At 50.4% G+C, this 26047-nt stretch overlaps 1 protein-coding gene across 1 annotated transcript in view; it reads right to left on the bottom strand.

Moving 5' to 3' along the window:
- SCUBE1 (signal peptide, CUB domain and EGF like domain containing 1) overlaps positions 1–22427 on the bottom strand; it is a gene marked incomplete at its 5' end in the record, with an annotated part of 134161 nt that extends 111734 nt beyond the window's left edge. Inside the window, 1 exon segment of the mRNA XM_014588668.2 lies at positions 22296–22427. Within this exon segment, the coding sequence (XP_014444154.1) occupies positions 22296–22427 (132 nt within the window).
- Positions 22428–26047: the final 3620 nt, after the last annotated feature.

Below are 26047 nucleotides of genomic sequence, written 5' to 3'. Positions count from 1 at the left end.
CCACCTATCCCCCGTCCCCCCACCGCCACCGGCTCAGGAAAAGGCGTAGGAGGGCGGGGCCGGAAGTGCCCGCGGTCCACTGAAACCAGAAGAGCCGTACTTGGAAAAACCGGAAGTGTTTCACTGAGGTGTCCCAATAGGCGACTGAGCGGGAGGAAACCCACCGCCTCTACCGTGGGCGAGAGCTGTGGAGCCGGCTTCCGGCTATGAAAGCAAGGGTGGGGCCAGCCGGTGAGAGGGAGAAACTGAGGCAAGCCTCGCACTCCCAGTGCGGACGCCCAGGGGCCAGTGAACTTCCGGTCGGGAATGCCGTCTGGAAGGCAGAGGCCATCCCAGGAGGTAGTGAGCTCCCCGACTCTGAAGGTGACCAGGACCTGCGCGAACACCTGCCTGTCAGAGATGTTGCAGAACAAGGGGGTAACTTCCGTGAAAAGAGCAGACGCGAAAGTGCCAGTGTACAGGGTCTGGGCTGAGGGCCATTCCTGGTGGCCTCGCCCCAGGCACGGAGAGGGAAGAACAAGGAGCCTGGGTCTCCAAAGGTCCAAGAGATGGGAGACGTCTCTACTTGCCCGCAGTGGCCGCCTGCCGTAGCTGGGAAGCCCACTCAGCTATGACTCTTTTAGTTGTTTCAATCATATTTAATACACTTAGGAGTTGTAAATAACTTTAAAGCAGGATGTCAACGTTTATGTTTATTAAAAGGGCACACAGGTTTATAGACAGAGAAGTACTAAATACTTCCCAGTCTCTGTTTGCAGCCCTGAACTTTCTCGAAGGTCTCAGATACACCATTCCAACCATCCCTTCCCCTGAATCGTTCATGGACACTCCAGGGCAACCTACCCCCAAGGCCTGCACTTCTCTGGGGTTCCCTATCCCACGGAATATTATTTTCTTTCCACTACTCCCTGGACGTCTGCCCCCAAAGCATGGCTTTTCTATACCCTTACCATGGTTGTCTGCCCCCTGGTCACTTATCTCCACTATGTGTCAGCATAAGTCTCACCTTTACCTGGTCTGAACCAGCAGTTCCCAAATGTTTCTTCCCCACCTTTTTTCCTTCAAGCAGGTAACTCAAGGGAAGCTGACCTGCTCCCAGCTCTGGGGGTGAATGAAGCCTGATCCGAGCAGATTCATCCAAATAGCATGTGCCACTACCAACTGCTATTGGTCCCAGGGTAGGTGTGTGACTTAGGTTGAATCAATGAGACTTAAGGACAGGACTCTTATTCTGTGCTTGGTTAAGATATTCTCACTCATGGTACAGCTCAGAAGCAAGTATACAGATATCTGTTGAAATGTAAAGCGGGCCTTTTAGACTTCACAGCAACCCTCTGGAGTAGACATTTTAACTTCATTGTATGGGTGAACAAACTAAAGCACAGAGAGGTGAGGTAATTGTTCAAGGTCACATGGTAAGTGGCAGGGCAAGGGTCAGAACGAAGGTCTTTCTTACGCTTGTCAGTCTGTGCAAAATGAGGGGTACAAAGGAGGATGTCTACAAAGCTAGATCCTTTCCAGTAAGTTAGAAAGTTAGAATGCCCATAATTTCCAGTCATTGGCAAAGTGCTTTATTCTTGTTATTTCACACTTGGTACATTTACAGCTTGTATTGAGAAAGTATTATCCAGTCATCCAAAGATCCACTCACCTACCCATCCTTCCACTTGTTCTTCATTCATCCAGTACACACATACATGTATGTGTGCATGCCTAGTTGTCTACCTAACTAACCAGCCAGCCATGCTACATTCTTGCAGATACCCAACTCCCCACTATCCATCTACGCACCTTGTAACCCCTGTATTCAAACACCGATCCAACAATGCTTTCATTTATTTGTGCCAAAAGCTATCCATCTAAATATCCAGCAAGCTGACCATTCACTCGCTCACTAGTCACCTATCCATATATCCAGCCAAACGTGCATCTATATATCTATCTAAATATCCTTTCATTTCTTTAAACATCCGTTCATCTGAGCATTCATTCACTCATCTATCCATCCAGATGCCTAACCACTCGTCCATATATTTATTGACCAATACACCCACACCTCTATCCAAACACATAGGCACGTGCAAACATCCCCCAACACTTACCCAAATCCATCTATCCATTCACACATTCACCCATCCAGCTATTCAGACTCAAGTCACCCACCTATTCCTTCAGACATCACACACCAAGCAACTTATGAAATACATACAACAAGATTTTCAAAAAGATTAAGAAGTTAGGAAACATCTCCACAGCCTAGTGGTTCAGGGAGGCAGATCCCACATTGCCAACTGCTTGCTTCAAAGCCCTGCTCCAGCAGTCTGAAGGACACACTGGGTATGTGTGCATGCTTGCCCCAAATTCCAACAAGATGGAAAAATGGAGACAGGATTATGGTGTGACCATGCCATCTAGGGGATGCTTTCTCTTTCTCCATCTCTAACGAGAGAGGTGCACATGCTGTCTGGCAAATTAAAAAAAAAATATATATATATATATATATGTGTGTGTGTGTGTGTGTGTTTGTGTATTAATATGTTAGAATAAAAAAAAAAAGAAATAAAGGTTGACAAAATAAAGGACCAGACCATGACTAGTGGTGAAATGCAACATCTTATGTGGCATCCCACAGAAGACACCTCCCAGTTCAAGACAAGAAACCTCCCTGTGTAAGAAACCTCCCTGTGTATGATGGGCGTATGCATGCCCATGATCTGGGGCTGGCTGAAGGCTAGCGGTGAATTTTGGCATTGAGACCCTGCTGGAAGTACGATCTCTTTCTCTTACTCATGGAAGAACTAAATAAACTTTTTTAAAATAAAAAAAGAACAAGATAGAGCTGGTGACAGTAGGCAGAGATACTTTGGTTATTCCATCACGATTATAAAAGATGGGCCACAAATATGGCTTTGAGCTTCCTAGAAGCCAAAGCAAAGAGAGAAACGCAGTTACTGAATCACCAAGTCCATAAAATGTAATTTAATCAGCTGTTTATTTATTTATTTATATTTATTTATTTTTGGAGAGGTGTTTTTTTGTTTTGTTTTGTTTGTTTGTTTGTTTTTCTATAGGGTGTGTGTGCTTGCCAGAGAGACAGAAATAATCTCCTGCAGGATCCTGGGCATGCATGCATATGCCCCCAGTGTAAGTTTGAAGCCACCAGCCCAGGACTCAAACCACAGTTGGCCATGTGGGAGTTCAGCAACATAACCACTATGTGGTCAAGAATCTTGACCTCCTAATCAGGGGAATGTCTTCTTGCCCTAAATAGGATAATCATACACCTCAACTTGCCTGACACTGTGCTAGTTTATGCTCATTGTGTGAGTGCGATTATTAATACCAAGCTTTTCACTATTAAAATGATCGACTATTTGATCATCATACCCACAGGCGTTTCAAAGACATCGCTGAGTAGTCAATGAGATAGCTCTTGCCTTTTTCTTCCTTTGTCCCCCATAGGGTAGGCCCCAGTAGGTGCCCGTGCAGGATGGTCGCTGCCCACATCTTGTTTTTGTCCATGCCTAAAGAATTCCTGAGATCCGAGCCTCTCTTAGGATGATCAGTCCCTTTTCAGTCCCCAGCCTAATGTGTCCCTGTATGCTTCAGTGGCCGCCAGCTTTGTCTCCCTCATGCCCAGGATGGAGGACATCTACTCACAAACCAAACCGTCCCTGATTTTCCATGCTCGTGCCTGGAATTTGGGTTATTTTCAATCAAGTGAGCCTCCTTTAATACGTAAGAGAAAAACACAGAAACCAACAAAACAAACGAATCTGCTAAGGCAAGTAGACTTACTGGAAAAAACTGTATCCAAGCGCCTACCCTGGAAGAGGCCTCACGGGCCTCCAAGACACCCATCAGGTTCAGAGCACTTATTAAAGACTATTAAAGCCAGAGAGGACCAGCTGGCGATATGGAGGGTAAGGTGCTGGATCCCACAAGGCCGACTGCATGGTTCGAGTCTTGGACTCGGCAACTTGAAAATCATACTGGATTCATGTGTGTTTGTGCCCAAAATTCCAAGAGGAGACTGGAAGAGAAGGGATTGCAGTGTGGTCATCCCCCCTTGGGGGTGATTTCTTAACCCCCTTCCTCCTCCCTCTGCCTCATGTCTCTCTCTGGTGAGCACATGTGCTCTATAGAAAAAAAGAAAAAAAAGAAAGAAAGAAAAAGGCCAGAGAATAAGGAAGAGGAAGATGGAGTAGAAGAGGGTAAAGGATGGAGGCGGACAGAGCAGAGAGCTCTGGATATTTATTCTTAAAGGACAGCTGCGGTTGAATGATGTCTCCCCACAACATGTGTTGAAGTCCTGGCTCCCAGCACCTGACAGTGTGACCTGGTTTGGAAACAGTGTCTTTCCTGACTCAGTCAAGTTCAAATGAGGTCACACTAGATTAGGGTGGGTCCTAGTTCAATGGCTCGTGTCTTCCTCCTCCTTTTCCTCCTCCTCCTCCTTTTCTTTTTTAAAAATTTGCCAGAGGGTGTGTGTGCTTGCCAGAGAGAAACATGGAGACACAATGGCACACCGGGGCATGGTCCTGTCTTAATCCCTTCACCTTTCATTCCTCTATCCCGTTGGGATTTTGGGCATGCACAAGTGTCCAGTGTGTTTTTCGAGCCAACGGCAGCCAGCCATGTGAGATCTGGCTCCCTTAACCACTAGGCCATGGGGCTAGCCCTGGGTGGTGTCTTTCTAAGGAAGAAATTGAACAAGACACACAGGAGAATGCCACGTGGAGACACACAGACACCAGGGGCAGACGGCCACGTGGTCAGAGTGATGGAGCCATATGCGAAGATGCAGGTGTGAGTGCTGCACCTACCCACGAGGAGGTTGAAGCATGGCCTGGCTGAGGACCTTGTCCCCTCACTGGCAGCTGTGTTCCAGTACAGGCTCCATCCTGCTCCAGGAGCCATTCTTCAGGTGCGTGAAGGAGTACTTCGAGCAAGTGCTTCATGCTCCCACAAATTGCTAAACACACAGGGGGGTGGGGCAGAGACGTGCTATACACTGTTATCTTCATTTCTAAGTTCTGAACCTCCCCTCGAGGTTGAGGGACAGTGACTGTGAGGAGTAGTGACAGGGATGTTCACACAAAGAGGATGGGAGCAGGACAAAAAACTCTGACCAGCTTTCAGAACTCCCCACCCTGGCGATGAGAAGTCCAGCTCCCTCCTGGCACCCCGGCGCCTTGCCCAGCTTGGTTTAGCTTAGTTTTTGTTTTTTTAAGTGAACACTCAATTCCCATCAGAAGACGGCTCCCGACATCCAACAGAGCAGAGGAAAACAGCACGGGGAACTGCTCATTACGGGATTTGTGAAAGGTCACCCAGTTCTTCTTTTCCTATATTAAAATGGCAGCGTGCAGACACAATCCCATACCGTGGCTATGTGCCAGCAGCATGGTTTGGAACCCAAGTAGGCTGAGGTTGTTGTTTTTTTTTTTTTTTCTTTTTCTTTTTTTCCCATTTGATTCAAAATTGATTCTCATTGCCCCATAAAATGTGTTTATTCTGAGACGCCCGTGTTCTAAAAGATGCTATTGCAATGAACCACAGCACCTTCTTGTTTTATTTTTTAAACGGATTTATTTTTATTCATGATAGAAAGCACATGTATGCATGAGAGACAGAGAGAGACAGAGAGATCCCCTTGACAGGATCTTAGTATAACACAGTCCCCTTTTTCTTAGGCCTCCAGCTTGTCAAGAATCTGGGCACACAGGTTTTCAGCAGACCTGGGGTCTGAACCCTCAGTCAGCTGTGTGGCTTCCAGCATCGCAGTTCAGTCTGCCAATGACTGCGCCACCAGGCTGAGCCAATGTTAATACTATTTGAGGGCATGTTTTTGAAAATCAGGCCTGAGTGGAAATGTTCTCACAATGGGGATTTTCAAAGCACCGTACCCTCTGCTGCATGAGAGATCATTACTGAATCTCAGAGATCGTTACTGGAAATGTCTCTTGTTCCCCCCAAAACTGACATTTCTCTAGACATTCCTCATGAATAGTGGAGCCCAAGTAGTCTAACAAAGACCGCTTCCCTGGCTGGGCACATCCTCTCCTTTGTCTGGGGACTTTAGGAAAAATCAGGCTGTCCTTAGATCAGGCAACCATTCTGGGAGAGATGTATGGTTTAGGAAGTCGAGTCCTTATTGATGAATAAATCTTAATCCGGTTTGTTGGCTAATTACGGCTGCGGGAAAGTGGTTTCTCGGCTGCCTAGCAGGAAGGATTAAGTCCCCTGTCTCCGGTGGCGGTGGCGGTGGCGTGGGGTTAAGCTCCGGGTTTGTAATGACTGAGTAATGAGACCGCTCTCCGAGGACCCCTCGCATCCATCGATCAGGTTTCCCTTCGACTGAGACAATGCCAGAAGTGGGCCCAGCAGTTAATTACGAGGGAGGTCAAAGGTCATGCAAAACCAACACAAATCCAGGCACGTTTTCATTCCTAACTGCATACAATGACTGTGGCTCAGCCAGAGGGTGGGAAGGTTCCCTCGGTCTCCCCCAAGACCTCCACCCCCAACCCTGTGATCTGCGACAATCACAGTGTCCGAGCTGCTGGGTGACCTCTGCAGTCCCCTCAGTGGTGCAGGCAGCCACACATCTGCTCATGCTGTTCCCTCTGCTTGGAGTTCCTTCACCTTCACAGCCCCCTTCCTTCTGTACACTGAACCCCAGCATCACCCCTCGCTGAAGCTTCTGCGAACAGGATACCTCTCCCAGCTCCGGGCCCCACGGTCCCCCGAATAGACACTATCTTTCTCACATGCTGTATGCATCCTTTGACGCTTCAAGGCCAGGGGGACAGGGCCAGCTTAATCCTCAAAACCGAGCCGAGCATGACCAACCAAGGTCTGGGACTGCAGAAGGCATGGGCGGTCCCCATGACCGTAGCCTCACTGACCGACCAGGTCAACGTGAGGGGCAGTGCGTGGGGCCTGCACATATGACCACCCCGAGAGGTGGGAACCCGCATCTTTGTTTAGCTGCAAGGGAAACAAGACTCGGATACTGCCTGCTCTGTACGAGGTCACAAAGCTGACACCAGGGAAGCCAGGAACCGAGTCGGGACCCCTGCCTTAAAGTTACTGTGGGCTCGGTCACGAGGGGCCACACACATGCTATTCCATTTATATGACGCCTCCAGGAAAGGCAAATCTATTGAGACAGGAAGTAGATCAGTGGTTTCCTGGGCTGGAGGGGCTGGAGCCCTGGGGGTGGTGGGTGGGTGATGGTTAAGGCATACGGGGTTACTTTTGGGGTAATGAAAAGAGTCTAAGAGCCAGCTCGATAGCTCAGTGGTTAACAAATCCCACATGACTGACCACAGTTCAAATCCCGGCCTTGGCAGCTTGACAAACATGCCAGGCGTGGGTGTGTGCATGCCCCAAATCCTGACAGGATGGAGAAAGGGAGAAGAGATTGTGGCATGAGTATCGCCCATGGTTTTTTTTGTTTTTGTTTTTTTCCTCTAACTTTCTCTCTCTCTGGCAAACACACCTGCCTTCTAGTAATAAAATTTTAAAAAAGAAAGATTCTAAAACAGATGGTGGTAATGGACGAGCAGCTCTGTGACTCCACAAAAAGGCACCGAACCGTATGCTTTGAAAGGGTGAGCTATGCGGAGTGTGGATTATATCCCAAAGCAGTGGTTTAAAAAGGTTCACAGCGGGACCAGCAGTTAGCGTAATGGCTATGTCGCTGGACTCCCATGTAGTCGACCGAGGTTTGAGTCCCGAACCCGGTGGCTTAAAACTCACGCCAGGTGCGTGTGCGTGTGTGCCCAAGATCCTGAGAGGAGAATGGAGGAGAAGGGATTGCAGCGTGGCCATCCCCCCTGGAGGGGTGATTTCTCGCTTTCTATCTCTCTGTCTCTCTCTGTGTGTCTTGCGAGCGCATGCACCCTATAGCAAAAACCTCTCCAAAAAAAGAAAAAAAGGTTCACAGCCAAGGTAAGCCATCGGTGCTCTCACTCACTGGCCAGCTGTGTCTCCAGGGCTCTGCTGACATGCAGTGAAGCCACGGGACACTCACTTTGAACTGAGCTCAAATGCCACCTGCCTACTTTGGGGGTCACGGTGGGGTGCCCAGTCCCCCAGAACCACAGGGGTTTTTCCTATCAAACCAATCAGAAGAGGACCACTTACTTCCTCTCTCCCTCAAAAGCACCTTGAACCCTTCGCTGGGGGCTGTTCCTGGGCACTGACATTAGGACTGTTGGAGGTGGAGGCGAGGAGTGGCCCAGGGAGCCCGCCAGGCTTTGCCAGCCCTGAGTGAGGCCCCGACTGCTCCTCACTTTTGCTCCAGTTACAGGCATGCTCCTTCTCCCACGCCCGAGGGAAAGGCAGGGGGGATGCCCCAGACCCCAACCTGCACAGGCTCTGAGGTGCTGCTCCACCTGCCCACCCCTCCGAACTCACCAGGAAAAGAATGAGAAACACGCAATTGCTGCGCAGCCTCAGCCGCTTAGAGTCCCTTAACCGGGACCCCAGGGCTCCTCCCATCAGCGCCCTGGATTTTTGAAAGGGCCTTGGGGACCCAAAGAGGGGAACTGAGAGCTAACCCCATCAGCAAGTCTGAGGCTAGGGCTCTCGGTACATGCGTCTTCCCCTAAGGCACAGGCCTGAGATTTGGCAGCCAGTAAGGCCCGAAACTTTCATGTTCTCTCTGTCCCCCTGGCAGAGTTCCTCCCCAGCAGCAATAAAGGTCACAGCAGTGGTGACGCCACACTGGGCTCCATCCTAGTGACAGCTGGCCTAACCCTCACTATGGCATGGGTAGGAAGGGCTTACCTTCCCTCATCTCACCAAAAATAAACCGAGGCTCAGAGAGCTTCCGTGTCTTGCCCAAGGTCACCCAGCCAGGAAGCGGTGAAGTCAAAATTCACCTGACAAGCTGGTTCTAGATTCCTCTTCTCCGTACAATAGTCCTGAGACATTCCATGTTTCAGTGAACGAAGCATCTGGGCCCACAGTCCTCATCGGGGAGCAAGTCACTGCCCTGGCATCTTTACTCTGTGCCAGCGCCCTCCCTCTGCCGGGCCTCTTACCCTCAGCCTCATCCTGGCCACCAGGAGCTGCTGGCCTGGAGATGGAAAATGACCCAGACCAGGCTGAACACAGGCACATGAGGGGAGCCTCCTCTTCCAACAGGCCCGCCGGGCCCTGGGTCCCACTGAGGCCTACCCACTGCCCCCGCAGGCTGAGCCAGCACTAGGGAGCGCTTGAGGAAGGAGCTGCCACAGAGGGTGTCCAGGGACCTGGAATCTTCTGGCCCCCTGAACTTCGCACGCTGAGGCCCAAGAGGCCCACAGACCTCTCCTGGGTCACACAGGGCTGGAACCCAGGTCTCTGCCAACCCCCCTCCCAGCTCGGTTCCCCTTGATAGTTGGGTGAGGGTCCAGACAGAAGGCACGGGGTCCTGCAGAGAGGGGTGCATCTTGAGACCCTGCAGGAAGCGGGGCATGATCAATGCCACAGCTGTCACTCATCCAGACGTCCAAGCAGCTGGAGTTTGAAATGCTCCTCCCAGGGCCACAGCCCTGGCCCATCTGGAGGTCCCGTCAGAGCCCCTTCCAAGACCCCCTGACCTTGCCCGTATACACAAGTCCCCGGCCCTCTTTGTCTCAAGGCCTTTGGGGAAGGCCGTCATCCATTTCAGTAGCATTCAAAGGCCAACAAGCCCACAGTTTATTTTCTTAGAAATAATGGTTTTTTCTGGTTAGCATTCCTCTGATGGAAAAACAAATACAGCCACTGTAATAAGAAGCGGCCGAGAGGAGGCGAGAGTGCCTGGAAGAAGGGAGCAGAGAAGGGCTGCTGCCTGGGGAGCCCAGAGATGTCGGGGGACAGAGACCCCTAACCTTGGAGGAACAGGAATTTAGGGGGGAAGTCCAACACACAGGCCCTGGTGCTGCCCCTGACATGGTCTCACAGACAGCCCTTTTCTGTCCTCCAGGCTTTGCTCAAATGCACATTCCCTAAGGCAGGTGTTCCTGCTCCCATCTGCTGGATTAGAAAACCTGGGCTCAAGACGGTTAAGTCACTTGCTGGACTTACTGAGTCAGCAAGAACCAAAACACGGGCCTCTACATCCTTGCTATAAATGCTCCCATCAATCATGTGAGCTAGAAGGAACACCAGAGACCTGCTCCTCCTGCTCAGTTTTCCTATTCTGACCTGCATGACACCTCTGCCAGGAAGCCCTCCGTCATTTCTTCCCCTCCTCAGGCAGTGACATACTCTCTCCTTCACCGGCTCCTAGTCACGTCTATTTTCATTGCTGCATTTTTTATACCCCTCTCTGATGATGTGTTTCCTAGTTTGTCTCTCCTACTAACCAGAGAGGTCTTCCAGGGCAGGAAACATGTCTTGGTCCCAGAACCAAGCTGAGTAAGTGCTCAGACAATATTTTGGATGCTTAACTGAAGGCACCCCAGCGTGTGTATTTCACAGATGGGCACACTGAGGCTCAGAGGGATGAACTTTCTGTCCCTGCTCCAATGCCAACAGCGTGAGCACTTTGTTTTTCCTTTTAAAAACGGGCATGGGCTCAGAACTCTCCAAGAGGCCTCCCTGCCGCAGCAGAACTGGGACCAGCGGCACGCAGCCCGGCTAATTGCTAGCTGACAGCAACGGGGAATTTCAAGTCACATCCAATTTCTTCCTGCCTGCTTGTCTGCTGGACTCAGGCACTTTCATCTCTGGCAGAACACACATTAGCTGCATAATTGCAGGTTTTAAGACCTGAAGGAGAAGAATTTCCCCTCCTTACCTCCTCACCTCCCACTGTCTTTCCTGGCAGCCCTAAAAGCACAATCGTATCTAGAGTTTCAATAAAGTGCGCAATCACGGGTGAAAATGATTTAATACGATCACAGACATTACTTCCTAAGAAGGCCAATTGGGTTAAGTTGTTTTTTCTTTTCTGATGTTAAACTAAATGGATCGCTGAGTGTGTTATTAGGAGTTTTGTTAAAACATTTTAATAACATGCTCTGTAATCTACCTGACTTCTGTGATTGACAAGTAGACCCTGAGGATATAAAATTCAGGAAGTGACTGTTTACATTCATTATATACATGCTAATTTTGTGATCTCTCATGGCCAGAAGGTTGTCATTTTTTTCCCTTTTCCACACAAAAACGGAAAATAGTAATATATTTGATACACTGTGGCCAAAACAAAAAGTTATTTCCCCCAAGAGTTTCAATTATAGCATTTTGGAAAAGGCCTGAGTTGGAACTTGCAAATGGAATAAATGGTTTTAAAAATGAAGTACACATAGAAAGGGTGATGTGCGCTGTGGGTTCAGACTAAACAGTGATTATCAAGAGGGTCTTAGTTATTTAAACAAGCCATTTGAGGGCGGTTTGCTCCTCGTTGGGGCCTGGTCCTGATTATAAACGAGAGCTTTTAATTAAGATTAGTAAGACCCAATTCAGGCTATAATTTGGTCCTTTTCCTTAGCAAATGTCTATGAAAACAAGGCAATTAAGGTTAAATGAGTTGAAGCATTTAAAGGGGATGAAATGCCCCCTCCTCACCCGGCCTGCCCGCTCTGCAGAATGAGACAAACAGGCCTGGCTAATTCAGACCAGGAGGCCAGCACAGGGCTGGCCCTGGCAGCTTCCAAAGGCCCTAGCCTAAGGGACTGGGTGATCTGGGGAGGCATGGACTTATTTAAATGAGGGGGGACAGAGGAAACAGAATGTGCAAAGGCCCTGATGACAGGAGGAGCTGGCCAGTTCCAGCCGGAATGGCGGTGAGGCTGGGCTGAGCGAGGGGAGGAGGAGTGAATAACAATAACAGTTCAAAGGGGCTAAGCTGAGCTGAGCCCAAGGGGCGCTGTCTCCCAGCTGCACAGGTGGGCGCGGTGCCTCCAGCCCATCACATTCCTCGGGCCTGTCCTGCTGAGCAGTGGCAGCCAGGGCAGGGAGGTGTAATAAAGGAAAAGGTCTCACAGACCCACTGTCACACCCGAGCGAAGGAAGCCCCTATTGCTGCGACAGGCTGCTGAGGCCTGGCCTTACTGGGACCCCTTAGCCACCTGGGGTTGGAACCCAGGCTCTCAACTGGGCAACCTGGCCAGCGACTGACGTCTCTGGGCCCAGTTTCCCCAGGCTAAGTCTACCACTTGGGCCACGCCAGGTGCCCTTAGGCCAGCCCCTGCCCGTGAGCTTCAGCTCCCTCATCTGTGAAACCTTCGGAGTGTAGGAGGCTCTGGGAAGCCCTTCCTGGTACCAGGAAAGTGCTAACAGTCAGTTCCTGTCCACTGGCACCAACTCTGAGTCCAGACTCTAGTGAAGTCACATAGGTTTCACGGCCTGGTATGACGAGACTGAGGAGGATGTTCACGGGTGACAGGCAGCTCTGTCTGAGGAGCCAGGGGAGGCTTCCTGGAGGAGGTAACCCTGGGGGCCCATCCACACACCTTCCACCTAATGAATGTCTTAAACACCCTATGGCAGGCCTTATGCTGGGTTCCAGCGATGGGAGTTGAACGGGTCACAAACCCCGTCCAAGGGAGTTCACATCCCAAGAGGAGAGGCCGAAAAATCGAAATGCACTGTGCAAAGCGGGACAGTCACCTGGAGACACAGGGTTGCCTGGGATGCCATGCCCTTAAGGTTTATTTCTACTCTACATATCCTTGAGTTAACCTCAGGCTACTCTGGATTCTGACAAGACACGAATCATCGTGAGAATAGAAAGGCACTGTCTGAGGAACTTGGTCTTAGCAAGCCCCTGCCTGTGCTAAGCTGACCAAACAGTGCCCCAGACTGCTCCTCAGACACAACTGCAATGTGGCTGCACATGTGGAGGCCACATCATTCTCTCATGTCCAGTGGCCACACGGCAAGATGGCTAAAGGAGTAGTAAGAAACTCCAGAATGGGGACCATTGCCTCCAGTTTCAAGGTGATGAGGGTACAAGAGGTTCCATCAACCCCCACATAGAGATTCCCACAGCCTGGGCCCACATCCTATAAAGAACTGGGCAGACTGTGAAGCCAGGCTTTCTGGGCTTTGCCAAGAATCCATCTTTTGTGCTTATCATAGTAAACAGCAAAGTCTCTGGGGTCTGCAGACAGGCTACTCACTTCCCCCAAACAACTCAGAGCTCCGCAGAAACCCGTTGTGGCTCAGGATTTGGAAATGCAGAAGCACAGGGAGGGAAAACAGGTTTCATCTACTACGGGAATGACTGTCTAGAAGGTGTGGTGACTGATCACTGATGTCTACTGTGGGAGAGGGTGCCAGCATGTTTGCTATCCATGAAGCAGAGGTAGCTGAACAAAGGAACGCCTCTGTGCCATGTGCTTTTCATTGTGCATTCTCGGTAGATGTCATCTGGGAAGGGACAAGTGTCTGTGCATCTTCATGGGGAATGGATCTCTGCATAGTTTACCATCAACATGAGTAGTGAATGAACCAGAATACCCCATTTTTGAGCCCAGGAATTGTTGGGAAAAGACAAAGCTTCACCCCTTCTCAATAATATGATAACCAACACCAGCATGATCATCAACACCAACATGGTGATGTTCATCATCAATAATATCAACATCACTATCACCTTCTTCATCAAAACCACCATCATCGGTGTTGGCTTCCTCAGCTTTACCATCACCAAAATCACCATCAACATCAACTTCATCATCAACATCATTATCACCAAAATTGACTTCATCAACCTCGCCATTATCACTATCACCATCACTACCACCACCACTATCATCATCAAAATCACCAGCATCATCACTATCATCATCATCAACATGACCTCATTGTCAGTACCAGCATCAACGTCATCACCACCATCATCTTCAACATTGCCATCATCGACACCACCACCACCATCAGACGTCATCGCCAAAATCACTGTCCCCATGACTATCAACATCGATTTCATCACCAACATTGACTTCGTCACCATTGTCATCATTATCAACATCGCTATCATCTTGGAATTAGGACCACCAAAAACCCTCTGCCCAGACGTCACCTTCCTTCCCCCCAAATCTAGCCAGGAGTCAGGATAAGCCAATCAGCAGCCATCTATAATTGAGTTCTGAGCGGCCCCATTCAGGGATTAGGACCACCAAAGACCCTCTGCCCAGACCCTCTGCCCTCCTGCCCCTCCAGATCTAGCCAGGAGCCAGGTTGGAGCACCCTACTTACTCTGTTTCTTTCCATCTCTCTCTCTCTCTCTATTTTTAATTTATTTTAATTTTTAAACTTCTTAGATCTCTGCCACTCTTTTGTCTTGCTGATTCTTACCTTTCCCTCCTGCCTGCAAAGGACAAGCCACTCAGCAGCCATCTATATTTGAGTTCTGAGTGGCCCCATTTGCATGGTGCACTAGTGCACGGCACGGTTTTCATTTTTTGACAAATTTTTTTCTTTTTTTTTATTGTTTTTTCTTCCTTCTTCTTCTTTCTTCGTCTTCCTCCTCCTCCTCTTCTTCTTCTTTTCTATTCCTTTCCTTTTCTCTTTATCTTTCTCAGTTTTCTGCTCAGCTTCCACACACTGATTTTCTAGACAGGTTAGGTGCTCAGTAGCCAAATATCTGAATACTTTTAGGGTCAGATTAATCCTCAGTTTTTGTTGAATCAGCTGTACAAAGGGAGAAAAATGGTATTGTTTAGAGACAGCAGGTTCCTTCTCCTGCATTCCTCTAAATGCTCAGATTTAATTCTGAAAACTAGGAAAAAATGTATAATCCATCAAGTGACCAGAAGCCACCACAGAGGCACAAGAAATATGAAAAACAAAGAAAATGTCTCTCCTCTAAGGGAAAAGAATAACCCCTCTTCCTCCACAGAGAATACAAGGGAACTCATGGAAATGTCAAATAAAGAATTTAAAATATTCATAGTGACAAAGCTAACAGACATACAAGGATAGAGAGACAATGAACTCCAGAAGATGCAGGAGGAAAGAGACACCAAGTTCCAGGAGATGAGAAAGTTATTGCACCATATGAAAGACGAAATACACATCATAAAAAAGAATCAAATGGAATTGTTAGAGACAAAGGCTGTAATATAGGAAATCAAAACTTCCCTTGGAAATAGCAAAAGCAGATTAGATCATGCAGAAGATTGAATCTCAGGTGTAGAAGATAAACTTCTGACCTAGAAAAGTTCACCAAAAAGACTGAGAAAATAACTCCCCAAAATGTGAATAATATACAAGTAAAATGCCCAAACATCTGGATCATCAGTATCCCAAAAGGTGAAGAAACTAATAAGGGCATTGATAATCTGTTCCATGAAATCCTAGAAGAAAACTTTCCAAACCTAGAGAGGCACTCAAATATCCAGACCCAAGAAATACGAAGGACCTTCTATAGAATCAACCCGAGAAGATCTTCCCCAAGGTACATCCTAGCCAGATTGACCAAAACCACAGAGACAAGATACCAAATCTGGCAAGAGAGAAACATCAAGTTACTTTTAAAGGATATCCCATAAGGCTAATGTTGGATCTCGCATCAGAAACAATGCAAGCAAGGAAAGAATGGAAAAATGTATTCAAAGTGTTAAGTGAGAAACAATTTCAACCAAGAATACTATATCCAGCAAGATTATCTTTCAAATGGGAAAAAAAGACAAAAACATTCTCAGGTAAACAAAACATGAAAGAATTTACCAACAGCAGATCAACTCTTCAAGAAGTGCTGAAGAGAGTGCTGTACCAGGAAAAGTAAAGTAGGACACACGGAAATAAGTGCACAAAATACGACCACGAGAATGGTCAGCCTAATAGTAGGGACAAGTCCAGAGCTGAATGCTAACTTCCAGAGTTTAAATGGAAAGAGCAGACCATAGTAACACTGCAAATTCAGTAGACGAGAGATTAATGACATGGGTCTGAATGAGTGAAATAGAATTTTTTTGACTCTAGACTAAAACATTACTGATTTTCTTTGATGCTTTGATTTCCATATTTAAGGATTTTTGTCTTCTCTTAAACTGTTGGTAGGTTCATCTACCTACTATTGAACTAAATCCTAACCTTTTCCCTGGCCTTAAGTTTTAGCAAATTTCTCTAAACATTTTTTGATTTTGGTCTATTAAAACTAAAATAGGAGACCAGCAGTTGGCATAATGGTTATGTCATTGGACTCCCATGTGGTCGACCGTGGTTTGAGTCCCTGATCCAGTGGCTTAAACTCACGCTGGGCACATGTGCGTGCGTGCCCAGGATCCCGAGAGGAGAATGGAGGAGAAGCGATTGCGGGGTGCCATCCGCCCCTGGGGGGGTGATTTATTGCTTTCTGTCTCTCTGTCTTTCTGGTGAGTGCATGTGTCCTATAGCAAAAACCTCTCAAAAAAACAAAAACAAAAAAACCCTGTTTTTTTGAAAGAAAAAAATGCATTCAAAATACCTATTAGTACCTATTTAATGACTGTAGTAAGCTATACAGCTCCAGCGAGGTGCTACTTTATAGTATGTTCACTTTACTCACTGAGGTTTACGCCTAAAGTTAGACATGCATTCATAGGTATGTATATATCAGCCATGCTTGCTATTGAAAGTTTTTTAATTAATTAAGATCTTTAGTGAATTGATAAAGCATGGGGGAAAAAGGCATAGAAAATAACTGTACATACCAGAGACAGTCTGGGAGAAGGAAGGGAATTGACAGAGGGTGAGAGGTAGGGAATTAAGGGAGGAGGGAAGCAAAACATGTAAGAAACAAGAAATTGAAGATTATTTGTTGATGATAACATGTATAGTAATATCCTTGACTGAGCCAATATAAAATGTATTCCTGATGGAAAATCTCATTTTGTATACCGTCTTGATGTACAGCGAATGACTGTAAATAAATACATTTTAAAAATCACAGTCATCTTCACTATCACCATTACCACCATTATCATCATCAAAATCACCATCAGCACATCATCACCTCGTCTTCAACATTACCATCATAGTCACATGAGCATCGGCTTCATCATCTCACCATTATGATCACAACCAACACTGCTGTCACCACCATCAAAGTGGTCATCTCATCACCATTATCATCACTGTCATCATTACCTCTACCACCATTATCATTACCATCATGACACTGCCTTTGTCTTCAACATCGCCCTCATTATCAATGTCACCGTCATCAACATCATAATGACATGATCTTCATCTTCAGCTTCACTTTCATCAACATCACCGTCATCAACATCACCGTGACATTACCTTCATCTTCAATACCACCATCCTCCACATTGCCATCATCATTGCCATCACCATAATCACCATTATAATCAAAATCACCATCATAATCAATCTCGCCATTATCATTCACATTAACTTCATCAACATTGCTATCAGCATGGTCACTACCAACATCACCATCATCATTCACGTTGCCTGCATCTTCAACATCACTATCACCACCTCCGTCATCACCACTATCACCATCAACGGCACCACCAACGTCATCATCATCACAAGAACAGCAGCTAATGCTTATTAGCACATCCTGTGTGCCAAGCTATGTTCAAATGCTTTAGATGCATCAACCCGTTTAGTATCTCTATGAAGTAGGCACTAGTAGTATGTCCATTTCACAGATAACGAGCAGAAGCTCAGTAACCTGCCCAGGATACACAGGCAGGATTTGAACACAAGCAACCTAGCTCCAGAGCCTGGTTCCCATGTGTTAACCACTACACTCAATTGAATATGGCTCATTTATGCTCTCTTGTTAGGACAGAAAGTCACATGTAGCAATAATCACTTGCAAAAGTGCAGTGTGGGAAAATGGGCTCACCAATCCAGGGCTCTATCCAGTCTCAATTCAGACAAGACCCCTGCCCTCTCAGGCCTCCATTTCCCCATCAGTAAGCCAAGGTGAACTTCTGGATGGTCCTCCAGTTCCCTCAGGTTACTGCCACATGTGTCCTGCCAGCCCCACCCGATTTCTATGCCCCCAGAAGTCTCTGCAGAGCCTTCCTGGGGGGAACACTCAGTCAGGCTGTATAATTCTGACTGATGATTGGGAGCAGGTCCCCAGTGATGAGAAAACCCATCTGGAAGTGGGACAGGGTCTCTAGAACCCATAACAGCACTTACTCATGGAGCATTTAGGGAGAAGTGACCAAACGGCGTTCTCCCTCCAGTTCTAAGCCAAGTCCAGGGCCTACTGTTTGAGGCAGCTGGATCCCTCAGCTGACTGCACTGTTTGAATCCTGGCCCTGGTGGCTTGAAAAACACCAGGCACATACATGTGCATGCCCCAAATTCCAAGAGGATAGAGAAATGGAGACGGGATTGCGTCTATTGGGGGTGCTTTCTCCCTCTCTTTGTCTCTCTGGTAAGTGTGTGTGCCCTCTAGCAAAAATGAAAACAAACGATAAAATTTCCACTGATGGGGACTCTACTGGTATGAGCCAGAAGGTGATGCTGCAGTAAAACACGAGGTTCTGTGAGGCTGACCCACAGGGGAACGTTCTGGATTTGCACTGCTACCTTCCTGGGTCTGCAGGGCACAAGCAGGCCCATGATTTAGGGGCAGCTGGGGTTGGGAGTGATTAGTAGCATCAAGACCTGTTGGAGGGACTGTCATCTCTCTCTCTTTCTCACTTTTTTGTTTTGAGGGTTTTTTGCTACAGGGTGTGTGTGCTCGCCAGAAAGACAGAGAGAGAGAGACAGAAAGCGAGAACTCACTCCCCAGGGGTGATGGCCACACCACAATCCCTTCTCCTCCATTCTCCTCGAGGGATCTTGTGCACGCACGCACACGTGTCCGGCGTGAGTTTAAGCCACCGGGTCCAGGACGCAAACCATGGTCGACTGCATGGGAGTCCAGCGACGTAGCCATTACGCCACCTGCTGGTCCCATCTCTTTCTCACTTATAGGAGAAACAAATAAACTGAAAAAAATTCCACTGATAAATGATGCAGCCTTACCAGCTTGCAATCTGGCGGGCAGGGATCAGGCTAGGCCATCGCCATCACCTCTAGGTGTGCAGCACTGAGCAGGCTCCAAGGCCTTCACTGTTCAAAATCCCGTTTGAGCCACCAACCATGGTGAGAGGCGTGAGAGCAGATGGGACGGCGATGCCGCATCGTCCCTCTCCTGACCGACCACATGCTGAGCACCTGCTGTGCGCTGAGTGCAGGCCCTGAGGTACTGGGCCCTCTACACTACACTGTATCACACCCCGTCTGCAGGATGACCTGTGGCGGGGGAGAGCTGGGGCCATAGATACAACCAACAGAGAAAGTGGAGCTCAGCAGGGTCCCCACTCACATGTCCACATCTGAGATGCTGCACCCAGACCTTCCCTGCAGGGGTCAGGCCTGTCCCTGCCCTCCACTCCCCTACACAGGCTCAGGACGACTTCATGGCAAGACCCCACGGACCCAGTGCTCCACACTGCCCATCCCACTCTCTCCCCTCTGTGGGGTCTCCTAGGTGGCTCATCTGATGTGAATTCCAAAATGGGCAAAAACGGGCCAGTTCAAACCAAACATTCCCTGCCACCCCTGCCAGAGTCGGGCCCTGCTCAGTGCTGGCCAGCATACAGAGCTCTCCGTATTGAGGAGCTTGCTGTGAGTACTGGAGGCATGGCCTGCATTTTTCAGCTTTAGGGGGGGTGGCCCCAACACCTATGATAGGGCCTCAGAAAGGAGCTCACACTTCGGGGGGGGGGAGAAGCAAGGCATGCAATTATAATCCTGAGTCAGAAGTGCAGTGACGGAGGGATGCCCGGGGACTCTGGGAGCAGAGTATGCGGCCCATTGTGCATGTGTGTGTAAGTAGAGATATCAGGGATGGCTTCCTGGAGGAGGCAAATCTAAAGACTGATTAGCTTTTAGATTTAGTATGGACACAAAAAGAGGAAAAGTAACTTTGGGCTAGAGGAAGACCTGAGCGGGGCTCAGAAACGTGGCACCAGCCAGTATGTGTGTGTGTGACCAGGAGACAGGTGTCGTGTTGTAGGCAGTGAAGGGCTGGGGCTGGAGCCTGGCTGGAGAGACAGGCAGGGAGACCCCTGGCAGTTTCTGAACACATTACAAGCCTCCCATCTTATCCTCACACCCAGGAGGGCAAGACGATTTTCCTCTATAGCAGATAAGGATGTGGAACCCATAGAGCCAGTGAGTTTAAAGCGGGACTTGGGACAAGAGTCTGTCTCCTAACCTGACTCAAGGAGATTGGGAGTTCGAGTTGAATGCTTCAGGAAAACAGGCAGGAAATGACGTAGGGCCTCTGGGTAGAGGACAGCAGGAGAGGACCTAAGAAGATGGGCTGGAGGAGAATGGGCCAGGTTGATGGCTTAAACTGGCAGAGATCAGGTGGGTGTGCCAACGAAGCCCTCCCCTGCAAGCGCACTGTGTGTGGGGGCAGAACAGAGGTTAGAAAGCGGTCATACACAGCCTCCCATGTGCCATCACACCAGCAAGCTGACCTCCAGCCCCTGCCAACAGGCAAGCCAGCCTCCCCCATTAGGCTTCTTGCGAAGATCTGCTTGATCTGCCTGCAGCCTGGCTCCTTCCATGGACCCGTGGGTAGGGGCCAGCTGCCTCTCTGGCTTCTGGGCTCTGAACAAGCCAGGATATGGCCAAGGTAGGCACGACCCAGGAGAAGGGCATCTGCCCAGCACTCAGCCATAAGTAGATGTTCATGAGTTGGATAAACGATGCTGGGAATCCAAGCAGGCATAGCTGCTTCCCCTACCCAACTCCAGTCCCAGCAAAGTCTTCTCCAGAGAGAATGGGCACCTGTCTCATTTTCACTGGACACTTCCCTAAGGCAAATCTTACACTTAGAAAAACTGAGCCGGTGGGGTTCAGGGAGAAGGAAACGAGATGCTGCAGAGTCCCACGTGGATGGACATTAGAAGACTTGGGCCTTTGCCATGTCATCATGAACCTGGGGACTTGGTAAAGGTAAAGACGCGTCTTCCCTTCAAACCTGTCTTCCTCATCTGTACAATGGGGGCCGGAGGGAAGAACAGGGTCCGTGACTATCGAAGGGTGGTGAGAGAGCCACCTCCAGCCCCTGCCGAGCCCTGCCGCAGACCCACAGAGTCAGGGTGGTGGCACAGACCCTCGTGGACGAATGCTCCCGAGGGCCCAACTGGCATGGGGAGGCCTGGCTCCAAACACCGCCGTGGCTGCTCTTGTCTCCTCAACTTCGACGTCTGCCCACGGGGGAGACTATTTATCTGTGTCTCGTACCTGCCAGAGGGTGTGCGATCACTGGAGGGAGCGAGCCCCAGTAGGCGTGGCCATGCCACACTTCCCTCCCTTCCCTTTCTCCCTCCCGTCAGGGTTTGGGGCACACACGCACGCACATCTAGTGGGGCTTTCCTTCCTTTCTGTTTGGCTACATGAACTGACCTACTTATTGTGGGTGAGTGAGAGTTCACCCAAAGGTCTATGGAGCTTGCTGGTCTTTCGATTGCGCCAGTCTTCCGAAGTGCTGCTGTAGGTCCCAGTACCACTGGCTACCGTGTTCATGCAGGAGCCCGTCTCTGCTTCTTGGTTTTGCCAACGCAAGGAGCCAACTTGGCACGTTGGCTGATTTCAGTTTTCTGCACCATTTTCCGGAGGGAGGCACCGTAGCAGGTCCCGGAGTTATCGACAGTGCCGACCTTTGTGGTGCGTTTACGATATTGCCGCCAGCTAGGCCCGAGCCCAGAGAGCTCCAATGTGGTTTTCAAGCCACCAGGGCCAAGATTCAAACCGTGGTCAGTCATATGAGATCTGGCTCTCCATGGACAGGCCTTAACTGCTGCGCCACAGGCCTGGCCCTACCAGAGAAACAGTTTCTAATGCCACATGGTCAGCCAGTACCCCAAGTGCTGGGAAGGGAGGCTGGATGGGCAGATGGCACCAATCTGCCAGCCTCCATCCAGGCTCTGGAGCTCGAGATGCAGACTGAGTGAGCCTTGGCCAGCCACTGAGTGGATCCTTTGGGGAAGCCACAGGCCACACAGGGTGGACATTTGAAATTAGGGAGCTGGGGGTCACTCCAGGGTGTTACCTTTCACCCTCAACACATCCAGCAAGGACAGCAAAACAAGTATAACACCTCAATTTCTTAAAACAAACAGGAAGTTTCAAACCCAGGTGGGTATCAGGCGCCTCGTGACTTCAAACTCCACCCTCCAGGAGCAGCCTGAGGTCCCAGGGGCATCTGAAGCCCCCTCTCCAGGCCGAGAGAAGCCTGTGCTCGGCCCGGCTGGCACTCAGTGGAGTAGTCACCTACAGGGCCCTGTCAGCTGCAGGATCAGGCCACGGGGCTGGGCTGGACTCACCTTCACACTGCCTCCCTTCCCCCTTGTAGCCCGGCTTGCAGAGGCACTTGTAGGACTTGGGTGTGTTCTGGCAGATGGCATCGATGTGGCAGTCATCCGTGCCCTCTGAGCACTCGTCCACATCGAGTGTCCCTGTGGGGCAGGGGGAGAAGCAACTGGTGAGGTGTGTCCAGGAAGCAGGCAGCGGGTGGTGTGGGGCAGGGGGGCGCTTGCCTCAGCCCCTCTGTGGGTCACCAGGATAATTAAGAATAGCAGCCGTCATAGGACAGTCCTGTGTGACAAGCAGCAACTGGAGCTTCTCCGAGGCAGCTGCTCCAGGCACAGCGCACCGATATGTCGGGCACATTTATTTTCACGGTGACCTTGTTCAGTGGTGCTATTAATCCCACTCAAAAGATGGGAAAACTTAGGCTTAGGGACACTGGAGAAAAAGTCTCCCTCTAGGGGCCTTGAGGTCCCCACAGCATTGCTCCAACCTTCCTCTGCTCTCTTTTTAGAACTTGGACTCAGAAGGGTCCTGGGAAGAGGGTAGATCCATCCCCTTCGGATTGCAGATGGGGAAATCCAGGTGGAGGGAAGAGCAGTCACACCAGAGGGCTCCTGCAGGCGACCTGATGGTGGGGTCCCTCCCAGGCCCTCGTTGTGGACATAGAGGACTCTTCTCCTAGCGTCCACATTCCTGGGCTACAGTGTTCAGTGAGGGAACCACACCTTTCACTGGGCTGACACGGGCTCGTCCGCCGGTGCAGTCTCTCTGGCCCTCTCAATGCCCTTCCTCGGAAATCTGGGCACGATTTTCATATCCCAGCTTCTATTTGTTTACTTTTCATTTATTAATTTTTTTGTTATAGGGCATGTGCACTTGCCAGAGAGAAAGAGAGAGACAGAGAGAGAGAGAGAGAGAGAGAGAGAGGGAAAATGAGAAAGTCACCCTCCAAGGGGGATGGTCATGCTGCAATCCCATCTCCTTCACTCTCCTCTTGGGATTTTGGGCACACACGCATACACGAACAGCATGGTTTTCAAGCTGCCGGGTCTGGGATTTGAACCACGAAGTTGGCTATGTGGAATTGAGCCTCCTTAGCCTCTATACCACCAGCTGGCCATATCCCAACTTCTAAACTCAGGTTCAGTCTAGGTTTTGAGGGCTCCTGGAACTCCCCGCCTCCTGCCCCTAACACACATACACCTTCGGCCTGAAATAGCTGTCATGCAAAATAATGCAAAATAGACATGTGTTGTGTGAGTACAAGCCAACACACAAACACACACGCACACACATGCATGCACACAGAGTTCAGGCAGGGAGAGGACCCTTCAGGGCACAAGTCACACAGTGAGGAGAGAATCCACGATAATGCTGGCCAAGTCCTCGGCTCCAGACCAGACCAGGAACCAAGGCCCGGCGAGGTCTGTTCTACCCAGGCTGCTGCTGTCAGGGACACACTGGGTTCTGATGCAGAATAAGGCTGTCCCGTGCTTGTTACTTCTGCCGGCTATGCATACAATACATAGGTGGGGACAGAGAGCAAGGACCCAGGAGGACAGCACAAAGGAGTCTCAGCCCCTGTCCTGAGGGCAGCCCCCAGGGGCAAGCTGAAAATGCCCCCCTTCTCTCATGCCTCTGGCCTTACCCTATAGCACCCGGGCCCCAAGACTATACATTCTGAACGATTCTGCTGGCTGGCTCTGGTCTAAGTCCACAGGTGAGGGCCTCTAAGTGAGCTGCTCCCTTCCATGCCCAGGACTCCTCCTCTATCCCAGTCCCCAGGTGCCTGAAGGAAGAGAGGCGCCAGAAAAGAAACATGACAGAACCACCCCACACCTAGGCTCCACTGTCCAGGGGGCTGTATCTGCCTGGGGTGGGGGAGCACCCACCCTCTGCAGCTGCCCAAAGGCTGGGTGGAACTGAGGCTGGGAGGAGGTGGCTGCCAGAGTCAGAGGCACTGAGGCCAGGGGCCACAGGAGCTTCGGGGAAGGGCCTTCTGAAAGACTGGCATGAGGGATCCCGTGCAGGAGCGGCACTGCCTCAGGAGAGAGAGAGGGCTAGTCTAAGTGCTTGAGCACTGGGGGGCAGGCGCTAAGGCCACTTCTGAGACGGGACCAGGGGGGGCAGCAGGCTGCACACATGCTTCTAGCCGCTTCCGAAGGGCCAGTGTGTGGGAACAAGAGAAGGGAATCGGCCTGGGCCCTGGGGCCCTGAGACCCCCTTGCACCTACCCCCAATCACCCACCTAGAGGGGACCTTATCAGGATGGAAACTGATGGGTGCTGGTGAGAGGCTGGTAGGGCCACTTCCTGATGTGCCTTATAAACATGTCCTTGCTGGGGAGGTGGGGAGAGAGCAGGGAGCCCTAGAAGAGCTGGGACAGGACTCTTGGGTTATTTGTCCCCACTGGTCCCCAGCCTTCCTCTTGCCTTGGGCTGGAGGTTCCCTCTGCAGGGTAGCCCAGCCCCCCTCCCCCCAGGCTATGCTGTTGACTTTGGTTTGTTTCTGCTGGGGACCTGCTGTTGGGGTTCCAGTCACAGAGTAAAGGGACACAGAGACAAACAAGACACAGGAGGGACAGAGGTGGAGAGATACCCACAGGCAGCAGTCCTCTGGGGACCAAGAGCCTCAAAGCCCAGGGGAGACACCCACAGACATGAGGGCATTTGAGGAGCGAGGCCCAAGGAGGGGGATGCATGGAAAAAAAACGTGGTTCCACCTGTGGAATAAATGGCCTGGCACCCTCACTCAGGTGGGACTCCCAGGAGAAGCCCCTGAGGCCTCCAGAAACAGACCTCAGGAAGCCTGGTGCAGCAGTGCAGGGAGAGAGCAGGGCCAGGCGGGACACTCTCCCCTCAGGAGGAGAAAGGGAGGCACTCTGAAGACAAGCAGAAGAAGGTGACTCTGGCTTTCTTGGGGAACTCCTTCCAGACAGCCAGAGAGCAGGAGGGAGCTGGGAGTGTGCGTGGGGTCCCTGTGATCTCCACGGAAAGCCGGGACCTGCCTCGGGGGCCACCCCGAGGGCTCTCATTTCCTGTCTGGCCTCCGAGCTCCGATCTCTGGCCACCTATGTCCCAGGTCTGGTCTCCCTCCCTGAGTTCTCATCACCCGCTTCTCTCCTAGCGTGTCCTTCTCTCCTGTCCTCTCTGCTTTCCTTCCGTCTCTCCTACCCCACTGTCTGCCCATCTGTCCACCGCCTTACAGACGTCTCCATCCTTTCCCTCCTCTCTCTCCCTCTGCCACCACCTCGACCCTGCCCTCACTGTCTCCCCCTCTCCCGTCCTGCCCATCAGTTAGGTCTGCCCCCGAAGTCCTCCTCTTGGGATCGGCTCCTTCCTGCCGTCCATCTGCCTTCTCCCTCCATTGTGTCCTTTTGTCTGCTCCCTGTGCGCCTCCTTTTCTGTCCGTCTGTCCCTCCATCTACCACCCCAGCCCTCTTTCACCTTTTCCCTTCACTCACCTCCTCTCCCTTCCCCTCCAGCCCTCCTTCCACGGGCTCCACCCTTCCCCCCCCAGGGGATCACCCCTCTCGGTTCCGGGGTCTTGGTCCGCAAGCCCGGTCCCCCCCTCAGTCAGCCGTCGCTCTTTCTTTCTTTCTCCCGCCCTCTCGCTTCGCTTCCAGGGCGACTCAGTCCACCCTGCCCCTGGCGCGGCCCTCCAAGGAGCCCGAGTCCGCCCAGTCTGCGGCGAAGGGGCGCCCGGACAGCCCCAGAAGTTACTTTGCAAAGAGGCGGGGTGGGCGCGGGCTGCCGCACTCCCGACG

This window comes from Tupaia chinensis, unplaced genomic scaffold (genome assembly GCF_000334495.1).
Source record: "Tupaia chinensis unplaced genomic scaffold, TupChi_1.0 Scaffold000294_1, whole genome shotgun sequence".
In the NCBI taxonomy this organism is placed as follows: Eukaryota; Metazoa; Chordata; class Mammalia; order Scandentia; family Tupaiidae; genus Tupaia; species Tupaia belangeri.
Note: the sequence above shows the minus strand (reverse complement) of the source record. Positions and strands in the feature narration are given on the sequence as shown.